Source organism: Stegodyphus dumicola, chromosome 2 (assembly GCF_044657685.1).
Source record: "Stegodyphus dumicola isolate Sdum_Otavi_A_Nest chromosome 2, ASM4465768v1".
Taxonomy (NCBI): domain Eukaryota; kingdom Metazoa; phylum Arthropoda; class Arachnida; order Araneae; family Eresidae; genus Stegodyphus; species Stegodyphus dumicola.
Window position 1 is genome coordinate 93,945,777 of NC_140769.1, and position 12,337 is coordinate 93,958,113.

Genomic DNA, 12,337 nt, shown 5'->3' on the forward strand with positions numbered 1-12,337 from the left:
AATCTCGATATAAATCCGGGTATCGTGGGAGAACACCTGAAAACAGAATGACCTTCGGGTTTAATCGTTCAATTCCCTTATATAGACAACCATATTTACGATGAATTTCATCTAAATCGTCATTTGAATTATTGGTACCAACGTGGACAAAAACTAAATGAAAATGGTTGTTTATAAAGGCAATCTCACGTGTCAACCTTTCAATCCTAGCTCCTGGAAAGCAACGAAAATCAACTTCGTAATCAGGTAAATTCGCAGACAAATATTCTTGTAAATATTTAATCTTAATCTTAATCATAGAATTCCCGATTATGAGTATTTTCATCTTTTCAGATTACTTAGACAAACACATAACTAAAATAAGATAATTAAAACACAAAATATCAGCGCTAATACTACGTACCTTGCGCTAATACTACGTACCTTGCGCTAATACTACGTACCTTGCGTTATTATAACTCAAGAGGATATAAATTGGAAAGATCTAAGAAAAGAAATAAAAGAAATCCTAAATATCATCAAGATCGAGAGTAAAAAAGAGGGAGACAATCTCAAAATAAAAGTCTTCACCGCAGAAGATTACAAAAAACTCCAAAATAAATTCGACAAGGAAAAAATCCCTTATCACACATACTTACTAAATTCCGATAAAACAACTAGAGTTATCCTAAAAGGATTAGAAACATATTTTACACCTGACGAAATCAAGGAAAACCTTATTTCACAGGGAATCCCTGTACTCAAATGTAGACAACTTACACGCATGCGCGATGGCATACCATCTCTTCTTCCTGTCTTCTACGTGGAAACGCCACGAACGGAAGAAGGAAAACAAATCTATAGAATCACGCATATTCTTGACATGAAAACAAGAGCAATTAGCTACAAATCGAAACCCGGCCCAACACAATGTTTTAATTGTCAGCGGTACGGGCATACACAAAAAGCCTGCCACAACAAACCTCGTTGTGTCAGATGCCTGGAAAGCCACAAATCCTTTGACTGCCCAGCTCGTCTTAAAAAGGAAATACCAGCACAATGTATATTATGCAAAGGGCCTCACCCAGCATGTAGCACTGAATGCCCCGAAAGACCAGGCAACGCAACCGAAAATATCAAAAAACCCATAGAAAACGAAAAAAGTATTACAAACTCCCGGAGCACTGCAAGTCGCAATACTCCCAGCCAATCAAGCAATACCATTCTATCCTACGCTGCAGTCACAGCATCAACCAAAAATAATGGCAACAAACAGCCGCAACCCAAAGAACTGACCCATCAAAAAGAGGAAACCGCCACAAAAGAACCCACTCAATATAAAAAACCGCAATCAAAAGAATATAATCAAGATAAAGACGAGGATTTTGATGATTTTGTCGAATTCATCGAGCAAATACATGACCTCTACCTTAAATTTAAAAATACTCAAGTCAACAAATTAAAGATCGCCTTAGAAGCAGTAAAGATTTTTCACACAAAAAATTATGTATAATCACAGACAACAAATCAACCAAAGAAATAGACCGCATATCAACTATGCTAAATTTTTATCCTTCAATAGCAATGGCATTAAAAGACAAACGCTACAATTAAAAGATTACATTAATACACATAACCTGGACATCATTCTCCTAAACGAAACGCATCTCAAACCCGAAGACTCCTTCAAAATTCCAAACTTTGACATACATAGAATGGACAGACTTCACAACCGTGGAGGCGGCACAGCTATTATCATCAAAAGAAGTCTAAATAGCACCAAATTTCAGTTACCAACCCTCAATAGTATTGAAGCATGCGCCTGTATACTTCCCAGCAGAAATATAAACTACTTACTAGTTGCAGTATACAAACCACCAGGAAAAACCCTATGCACTCAAGACATCGATAAAATTATCAGTTTAGGTTTCCCCACAATTATTGCGGGGGACCTAAACTGAAAACACACCACCTGGAACTCCAAAAACAATAACCTGGACGGAACCTTACTCTACAACTACAGCAACAACAATAATATCATCATCACTGCTCCAATAGAACCAACCTTCTACTCCAAAATCCACCCAAACTCCAACGATGTACTAGACTTAATCATCACCTCTAAAATTAATCAACAACCATATCTGCAAGTCGACACTGCGTTAGATTCGGATCATCTCCCCATCAAATTCACCCTACATGGACTCCAACAAGGACTACCACCTCTAAAATGTAAAATAAACTGGTCGAAATTTAAACATGAAATAGACAATAGCATCAACCCAACCTTCTCTCCCCAAAATGAAGAAGAAATAGAAAACGCAATAAATTACTTCTCTCAAAAAATTCAACTTACCCTCGACAATAGTAAACACCCCATCCAAAACAGTAACGCAACTCTCCCAAAAAATCTCCAAAACAAGATCAAAGAGAAGAATAGATTAAGAAAAATTGCTCAAAACACACAAGATCCAAGAGACCTACGGGAATTCAACAGAAGCAACAGGCAACTGCGAAAATTAATGAAAGAATTTAAAGAAAAATCCTGGAATATCTTCCTAGAAAGCCTTTCCCACACAGACAACTCCGTCTGGAAAATAGCCAAATCTCTAAAAACAACAGAAACAACCATAGGTCCAATATCTGATGGCAATACTACCACTCACAACCTAAACGAAATTGTAGAGCTTTTTGCAAATTCATACGAAAAACAGTTCACGATAAACAACTTCCCAAACCCAAACGACATAAATATCGAAAACCATGTACAGCACATCCTAACAACTGTCCCGGATGCCCCCATCCAACCGATTACTCCACTAAAAATCAAGTCTATCATCAAAAATCTAAACAAAAGAAAAGCCGCAGGCCATGACAATATCACCAACAAAGCATTAAAAGAACTCCCAAGAAAAGCAATAGTATATCTGACTAAAATAATAAATGCGTGCCTAAAATTAAATTCCTTCCCTGCTCAATGGAAGCACGCCATCATAACTGTCATAAAGAAACCAGGTAAACCAGGAAAGGCAACAACAGACTCATCATTAGGAAAAGTCTTTGAACGTATCATCGTCCAAAGACTTGAAGATTTTATCACAGAAAGAAATTTACTACAAGAACATCAATTTGGATTCCGGAAAAAATTCTCCACAACCCAACAAATAACGAGAATAGTTGAAAAAATAGGCGAATCGTTCAATAAAAACGAAACAACAGCAGCATTATTCCTCGACATAGAAAAAGCTTTTGATAAGGTTTGGCATTACGGCCTCCTTATCAAACTTATTAATTACAACTTCCCTCTGAAAATCATAGCACTCATAAATAGCTTCCTAAGCAATATATCCTTCCAAGTAAAAATCAAATCACATACTTCTCTCATCAAGAAAATCAGTAGCGGCCTACCACAAGGTTCAAATCTCTCTCCACTACTATATAATCTTTACACAAATGATATCCCAACAATAAAAGATGCCTTCATCGCCTGTTACGCAGACGATACAGCTATTATCTGCAGCTCCATGAATCCAGACTATGCCACCCAAAAATTACAAAATGCAATAAACCAACTCGCCCCCTGGTACAAAGGATGGAAAATAAAAATAAATGCCACCAAATCAACAGTAGTCATCTTCAAAAGAACGCAATCCAGACATATTTACCAAGATCTGAAATTTGAAAACAACAATATCCCCCGGAAAGCGGCTACAAAATACTTAGGAGTCCTCCTGGACGAAAAACTAACCTTTAAAAAACACATAATAGAAACAAGAACCAAAGCATCCAAAGCTCTACAATCAATATATCCACTAATTGGAAGAAATTCACCTCTAAATATAAATATCAAAAGAATCCTCTACTTGCAAAGCATCCGTCCTATATTATTATACGCTGCACCAGCATGGGCAAGCGCAGCAAAGAGTAATAGAGAGATCCTACAAAAAATTCAAAACAAAGCTTTAAGAATGATAACAAACGCACCATGGTTTGTAAGGAATTCCACCTTGCATAGAGATCTAAAAATAAACCAACTAAATACAGAAATTCTCATTCAATCGCATAACTTTTTTCAAAAATTGGACAATAGCAACTATGACATCCTCAGAAAAATAGGAAAATATGACTACACAGTATCTCAGCCCTTTAAACGGCCAAGAACAATCCATCATAACAGCAATTGGTGATAAATCAACAAGCGACCGGTAGCTTAACGGGATAAACCCCTACCACTGTGCCATGCAAAGTTAGTACACCCTAAGATCAACGGTTCGACCCTCAGCGGAACCTTAAAACGCAAAGGACTTGTAAATATTAAGAAAAAATTTTTCTTTTTACATATAATCAGGAAAAATAAATATCAGGAAAATAATTGTACATAAAAAAAATTCTACATATAGAAATCCAGAAAAGAAAAATAAGAAGCAGAAAAATATTATTATATATATACAGATTTAAAGATATGAAAATAGAAATTATCTTAATATTTTAAAAATATTGTAGGGCAGAAATTAAGTGAAAATTCACGAACTTGTATATTTTGAAAGGACTTGTAGATATTTTGAAATCTAGCATATAATCAAGAAAACTACTTTTAGGAAAACAAATGTACATAAAATCGTGAAATTTACTATACAGAGAAATACAGAAAAGAAACAAGATGCAGGAAAATATTACTATTCTGTAGATAAAAAATTATTTTAATGTTCTAAAAAATATTATTAGATGAAAATTCACACACAAAAATAGAATCCACAGCTGCTTAGTACAGCCATAGAGAATTTCTTTCAGTCCTGATTATTCAGGTATTTTACTTCAGATGATTCAGTCCATACGGAAACAAAAATAGATTGGTAAAGGCCCTCACAGGTCGTACACCTCTCATAAACGCGATGGTCTATGGTTATCGTGTTTATATTTACGTATGGGTTTTACGCGCGTGCTATCGCTGTCTATGATTTGTTTTTGTTGGTAAGTAACCGGAAACTTTAAAAGTCTGTTTTCAATTTAGTAATTTATCAAGGTAATTGTGCTTGAAATTAGAAAGGGGTTTGTAACTATCTACAGTTAACGGAAATGCTACTGCCTTTTCTGTAGTAAGGTATCCCTGGAAATAAAAATAAGGTAGATTTGTATCTTATAATAGTACTTTGAAGACGCGCGTGGTACCGCTGTTTATGATTTGTTTTGATTGGTAAGTAACTGAAAGCTTTAAAAGTCTGTTTTGAATTTAGTAATTTATCAAGATAATTGTGCTTGAAATTAGAAAGGAGTTCGTAACTATCTACAGTTAACGGAAATGCTACTGCCTTTTCGGTAGTAAGGTATCCCGTGAAATAAAAATAAGGTAGCTTTTTATCCTATAATAGTACTTTGAAGAGAGGAATCATGCATTTATAATAAATCCTATCTCTTAGAAAGAGCATTTTTTGTTGCTAAAGTAGGTATAATGCATATGTTAAAAAAGATTAGTTACACTATAAATCAAAAATTAGCTTTACCTGGAATTTTTCACATTCTTTATCTTTTTTAAAAAATGTTGCATTCAGTTTTTATTATAAGTTTGTAGAAAAATTAATCAGTTCAAAATATAGCGGTAATAAAAGCTCAGAAGTCTGGCACAAAAAATAAATGTAACACTTAAATTATGACCATCCCAAATTTTCAGAGTCTAGTGCAAAAATTATTTTTAGCCACCTTTTGCCAGCTTAGTGTTAAATATCGAAACATTGGTATTTAAATGAAATATAAAACACTAATCTTGGCTAATCTTATTTTATTGAACTGTTTCTTTATCACTTCATGTGCTAATCCTCAATTATGAGTATACAGTGGTTTTTGGTGACTTAGTGACTTGCAGGTAGTAATGATGACAAGTTACCATATTCAGTATAACTGCAAGTTATCATATTCATCTTCATCTTTATAATAATTATCAAGTGTTCAATTGCCAAAATTGTCAACTAATAAATTCTTCTAGATATTCATGAATATATATTTGTCTTCTCTCTCTCGCTTTACAGTGTAGATTATAGACACTGCCTATACTCAATATAAAATACTATTTATGTTCTACACTGACATACTCATGTAAGATTTAAATGAATGTTTAAAATGTATGTAAAGTGTTGTCCCCTTTTAACCTTTTGATCTTTATTCTTCAGATACATTTATATTTATAAATTTCATATATTTTTTAAAGCCTTGAAAATACTGCGTAGGACATGCTAATAATTTTCATTCCAACTTTCCTGTAAATTTAGGAAAAGACAGTTAGATAAGAGATCCATTTACTTTTGTTTGGGCGGGGGGTAAAAATATATTTACAGGTGGCCATTGGTAAAAATTGGTAGTACACAGACACCTGGTTTGTGCAGTTCTTTGAATTGTTATTTTGGCTTTGTGTAGTGGTGATTTTTGCACCAAAAATAACCACTACGCAAAGCCAAAATAACAAGTCAAACAATTGCACAAACTCGGTATCTGTGTACACATCGATCTATTTTCACTTAAAAAAAAAATCGGAGAACTGCACAAACTTGGCATTGCACATTCATTACCTTTGTCCATGTACACATGGATCTATTTTCCCTTAAAAAGTCGGAGGAGCACCCTATTCTACACTAGAGCCAAACAAAAAATATATAATCTCAATAAGCTGCCTTTTAAATCAAACAATGAAATAACATAAGAAAGGAAATTCATCTTATAGCATCTAATCACTACATAAAGAAAATATCCACTTACCTTATTTAGAAATTTCTGAGTCTTCAGTCCGTGGCACAGAAAATTCCTTAATAGCATCCAAAAACTTTCCTCAAATCATGTTCCCTTTCTAAAGGAATGCTTCCTATGGTGAGCATTTGAACCTTTCTTGTGACAAACCCATTCAAAACCATCTGAACCATCTTTACATCAACTACCTGTTACCATATTCCAAAGATTAGCCCAAAATTCTTTTGTTATGAGTTTTCCCTTCTGGCAGGTTTCATATCAGCATGAAAAATGGCAGTCATATTTTATGAATAAAAAGTCAAGAAATATCAATTGCAAACTAGGACTAGGAAGGACTTTTTCAGGATTAGGAAACACTACATTATACTACATACATGGCATATAATGTAAAAGATTTTAAACTTAACCTTTTAGAAGCTGTTAGACTGAGTAAAATTATTTTATACATAATTCATGCTTTAATACTTACTTTTTCATGAAGTTATGCAAGATTATTCTGTAGTCCCATTTGTAGACACGTATGTCAATTCCCCTTAGAAAATCCTCCATAAAGATATTTCTCTTAGGTGGATAGCCTTTATGAATTTTGTCATAATCAAATAAACCAACATGTTTGTAGCCAGTGCAACACATATCATTTTGTCAACCAGTGTAGTCTTTCTTGTTCTTAAATTTTGCCTATGGTATTTATAAAATTTTGGGTTCTGTGTGATTATTCTCATCCATGGAAAAGTATTCATAAGACAACACATTTTGTCACCAAAGTAGGCAATGCATAACATTGCCAAAATGTATTGATGTGGCAACATAGTTATGTATGTGTGTACAACAGATGAGAGCAGCTTTCTGTCTTATTGTAATTAATTATTATTATAAATTTGACAGTCAATTTTCTGATTAGTGTTTCTTTTTATTGTGTTCGAGTAATTTTTATTTCCTTGTACAAAGTGAAGGACGTATTACAAAGTAAAAGAAGGAAGTAAGGTAATAGCAAAAAATTTCAGGTATCACATTTCAAGGATCCATTTTGATTTGTGCCAAATCCATTTGAATGATTTTTTTCATGTGACGTCTGTACGGATACACAGAAGAAGACTCTTTTTTTCCAAAACAGATTGTAGAATGAATTTAAAAGAGATTCAAAAGGTCTTTTTGTAACATCTGTGTAGTATGTATGTATCTCACTTAACTAGAAAAATATTAGCCATAGAATGTTGAAATTTTGTATATGGAACTGTTTAGTTGTGGACTAGTTGTTTGTATATGGGACTGTTCTAGTTCTAACATGTAGTTGTAGACCTCCCTTTTTTATTGCTTTCTGCTGTACCAAATGTGTGTGTGTGTATATATATATATAAATCCACCCCCTTACCTGGCCTTTATTTTCGGAACCGGTTATAGTCAAGTACTTCTAATTACAGAAGTGTTTTAAATGATGAAAAGGTTTTGGCAGTGTCAAATCAAATGAAATAAAAAAAATACAAATAATGAAATCTAATTTTTAATGCAATCTATTCAATTCGTATACTTATATTTGGGAAAGTTTTATGCTCGGTATGAAAAAATAAAATTATGAGAAGTTTGTCTTCTGTATGACAAAGATTTACTGGAATATTTAATTTCAAAATTTGCAATTTTTGATTTCATTATCAACTTGCCTTTAGAGATCAGCTATTGAAGTTGGAATAATTCAAGGAAATGAATTTAGATGATGGGCAGTAAAAATGTATATAATTTAATAGGCTGTATGAGGAAGTCATGTGGTGTCCACATCAGAATTTTTTTTCTAGTAAGGAATTATTATGGGACTGTGAAGTTGCTGGCTGATGAAAGAGAAAACATTATATTTTATCAGAAATATGATATTTTGTCTGCAAATAGGGAATGCAAAGATTCACTTTCTGTGAAGTTGTGCTTTCACAAACAGTCAAGTTTCATGGATCAAAATTTGTGCATTAATGCCAAATGCTTGCAATTCTCTTATTTATTTTTCTTCTATTCTCTCATTTATATTTTCATTAAGCAAAAACAGATTGCTCTGCATATGGGAAGAATGATAATATGTGTGATGCTGAGTTTTTGCAATTCTTTTTCTTTTTAAAAAAAAGCTAAAACACATTGCTGTGTATATGAGAACAACGGCATAAAGAAAAAACAATTATTTTATTATGGATGTTTTTTGCATTTTTAGTTTTGTTAATTGGTTCTTTGTGCTCCACCATTTTTGAAAAAGGCTGTTATCTTAAAATAATTAAACATATTAAAACAAAATTTAAATAAATTAAAACATAAACAATCAAATTAAAACATAACTTTAAGTTGAAACAAATTTTAGCTTGGTAAAAAATTAGTCTCCCTTGGTTTGCAACTTTTAGGGAGGTTGAGTGCAAACAATCAGAAAGTACCAAATTTTGTCATATTTATCAATATTACTAGAACTGTCATCATAATCCTGTGACAGCATTTACTAATTATTGTGTTGAAATGTAGTAATGTACAGTCAAAAGTCGTTAATCCAGACTCGTCGGGACTCCGGCGATTCCGGATTATTGATTTTTCCGGATTATAGATCATCAGTTTAAATCTCGTAAGATGGCATGCAGAAATTCTAAAATTAAAAATATGAAACCGTAATTTATGAAATAAAGAACAATTATGATCTAAAGGGTATCAAAATTTACAAAAAAAAAAAAAAAAAGCTTAATATTTATTTGTTTACTTTATTAAACATTTCTTTCAATGCAAGTTGTTTAAGTTGCTTCGTTTTATGTGATAATACTTTCTCTTCAATTCCATAAACAGACATAATTTCTTGTTCAGTTACAAAGTTCCGCTGTTCAAGTCCCGTAATTGCTGTGCAGAGAATACCGACTAACTTGTCAATCGAAATTTTTCGTTTTCACTAACCTTTCTGTCACCTTCTTCATGTCTTTATCCGTTTTTTGCAGCAATTCCACTTTTTGTTTGATGGACATCGAAACATACTTTTGTTTTGTAGATCCTTTGGGAGCTCCAGCATCGGAAATTCTATTTGACATAATCGAAAGTTCAAGTTTACTTTTATAAAATTGCTCTTAGAGTCTTCAAAAAATAATAAGACAGATCCAATTCGAAGATTAAGGAACAACGCAATCATCAACTTTAACTGAAATAGATAATTAGATAATGTTAGCTTATACCGTCCGTTATACATAAAACGCGCAAGCGAAAACGTATTCTGCGCTTGCGAGCACGCATATGCGCAATCGTAAAGGTCTTACACGCACGCGTAAACGTCTATGCGCATGTGTCAAAGCGGCGCATGCGCAGAAAGTTTTTTGCTTTGAGGTCCGGATTATAGATCATTCCATATTATGGGTGTCCGAATTAACGACTTTTGACTGTATTGTGAAACCTTAACATTTTCAGATTAGCAAAATTCTGAAGTATAGCCTACTATATTTAAAGAAATATATATATATTTTAAATAGAAAGTATTTAAATTAAATCCATACTTTTTTTTAGATGTAAATTAGTGAAAAACTAGTGTTGCAGAATGGGGAATTTATATCAAAATAAAGTTGTTTTTTTTTAAATTAAAGTACAGAAATTGACATTACAGGGGAAATTGTATTGTAATTTTCTACTATTTTTTAGCCAAAATATAATTTTGTAGTATAATTATAATTGAAAAAGGAAATTTTTTAAATGCATGTAGAAAAGGGAAATTTCTACATTAATAAAAAAGGCTGCTGCTTCCTTTTTAAAATAAAAAGAAGAGATCTAGTTGTTTTATTATTTGACTGTGTTCAGTGGCGTATCGAGGGGGGAGCAAGGGGGTGTACAAAGCCCCGGGCCCCGCTTGCAAAGGGGCATTTTCATCATATCACTGTGTTTTGTTTTCAGGGGGGGGGTGCTAAAAAGGTATTTTGCCCTGGGCACCAGTTACGCTTTCTACTCCACTGACTGTGTTGGCCTTCTTTCAGTACTTTCTGATTATCTGCATCCTCACTGAAAAGCTTCAAACTTGTTGGCAACTCTGAAGAGAATTTTTTAGATATTTTTATCTCTATTTCAACAATTTATCCAATACTATCTATTTTTATGCATTTTACTTTTTCTATAAAAGTTATGTTCCCAGTGTGCACATTGATCTGTTTTTGCTAAAAAAATATCAGAAAATTGTACAAAGTCAACCTTGTGCATAACTTCGGCATTAAAATCCTTAAAAAAAAAAAAAAAAAAAAAAAAAAAAAAAGAGGCATATGATACTTAAATGAGTTATAGTTATATTATGCTTTATATATTCATAAATCTGAGATTTCGTTAAGTCTGGGATAGATTTGATGGAAACATCTATTTGTAATCCACTCTTATGCTAAAGTAAAGAAATGCCTTTAGAAGGGTTATTGGAGATAACTAAGGCAAAAGGAATCACCATGATACTTTTTCTGATTCTTGTAACCTTAGTATCTCCAATAATCAGTATTTGTCATGTTGTTTTAACCCAAATCCTATAGAATGAATCATAATCTATAGTCACACTGGTGAATATGTCTGGAGAAGTAAGAAGACATCTGGAGCCATTCTTCCATGCATATCAGGGTAGCCACGTAAATACTTTTTGGCAACATCATCAGTTGTCAGAATGCTTTTTAGAAACATGATGCATTTCCTCATATTTTATTCCAGTTTTTTTGAGTGGAGATACAGATAATCAGAAAGTACTCTTCTTTCTTTCCTTTTTCATGCTTACCTTACTAACTCTGACATTGCATTATGGATTGCTACTTTGAGATTTGTAGTACATGATATATATTTTATCTGTAGTTTGTAATTTTCAGGAATTTGAATATGAAACCAAATTATTTCCAATGATATATATATAATGAAATATATGTAAGATGATCACTGCAGTTACTCGTATATACATTTTTGGTATACAGAGGGGATTGTCTTAGAGATGTGATGTTCAGTACTAATGCTTGTTTCCCCAAAAAGTTGATCATTTTCAGAGGTCATCTATGGGATGGTTTCATCATATATATTTTTATAATCATAAAATTTTGCAACTAATAATAAATGGCATTAAGCTTTCATTTTTTTTAAGAATTCATTTCTTTATCAAAGCCAAGCCTTCTGTAAACCACCTTCCAAAATATGCATATTTATGTATCTTTTGTTTATCATCATCTTAAATTTTAGAGGTAGTGTTATATTAGGTTTTGATGCATTATTTAAAGTAAAATTTTATGAGTAGGCTTTTACATTATTAATAGACGATAGTTAAATTATAGTTTTCTTTCCAAATAGTTTAACATTATGACTACAGAAGTGTTGCAGAAAATTTCAGCTCAGGATCGAGAAAAATTGGAAAAATATCTCAAAGCTTTCATCTCAAAAGTTCCTCAGGCAATTGTGCAGTCCCGCTGTGGAGAGAAATATAAACATTGCATGAGAAAGTCACGTGATCATGATGTTGTAAGGAAATATTTAAATTTTGTTTTCTGTTAAAAGTAGAATATAACAAATGACTTTTGTATATATTTAAAAATTCTGGAATTATGATTTGATTTCTTAAAATTATCCCATCATGCCAAAGTGGAATTATATCAAAGTTATTCCATAATGTCAAGATATTATT

General features: G+C 32.6%; 1 protein-coding gene across 5 annotated transcripts in view; it reads left to right on the forward strand.

Moving 5' to 3' along the window:
* Positions 1 to 4,790: 4,790 nt before the first annotated feature.
* LOC118199491 (autophagy-related protein 13 homolog) overlaps positions 4,791 to 12,337 on the forward strand; it is a 53,650-nt gene continuing 46,103 nt past the window's right edge. For 2 of the 5 annotated variants that reach the window (XM_035371363.2, XM_085810913.1), the window contains exons 1-2: positions 4,791 to 4,950; positions 12,007 to 12,174. In XM_035371363.2, coding sequence (XP_035227254.1) covers positions 4,879 to 4,950; positions 12,007 to 12,174 — 240 coding nt within the window. In that variant the 5' untranslated portion in view covers positions 4,791 to 4,878. Of the gene's footprint in view, positions 4,951 to 4,979; positions 5,174 to 12,006; positions 12,175 to 12,337 lie in introns of those variants that run through there. The other 3 variants (XM_035371366.2, XM_035371365.2, XM_035371367.2) reach the window with 3 other exon arrangements.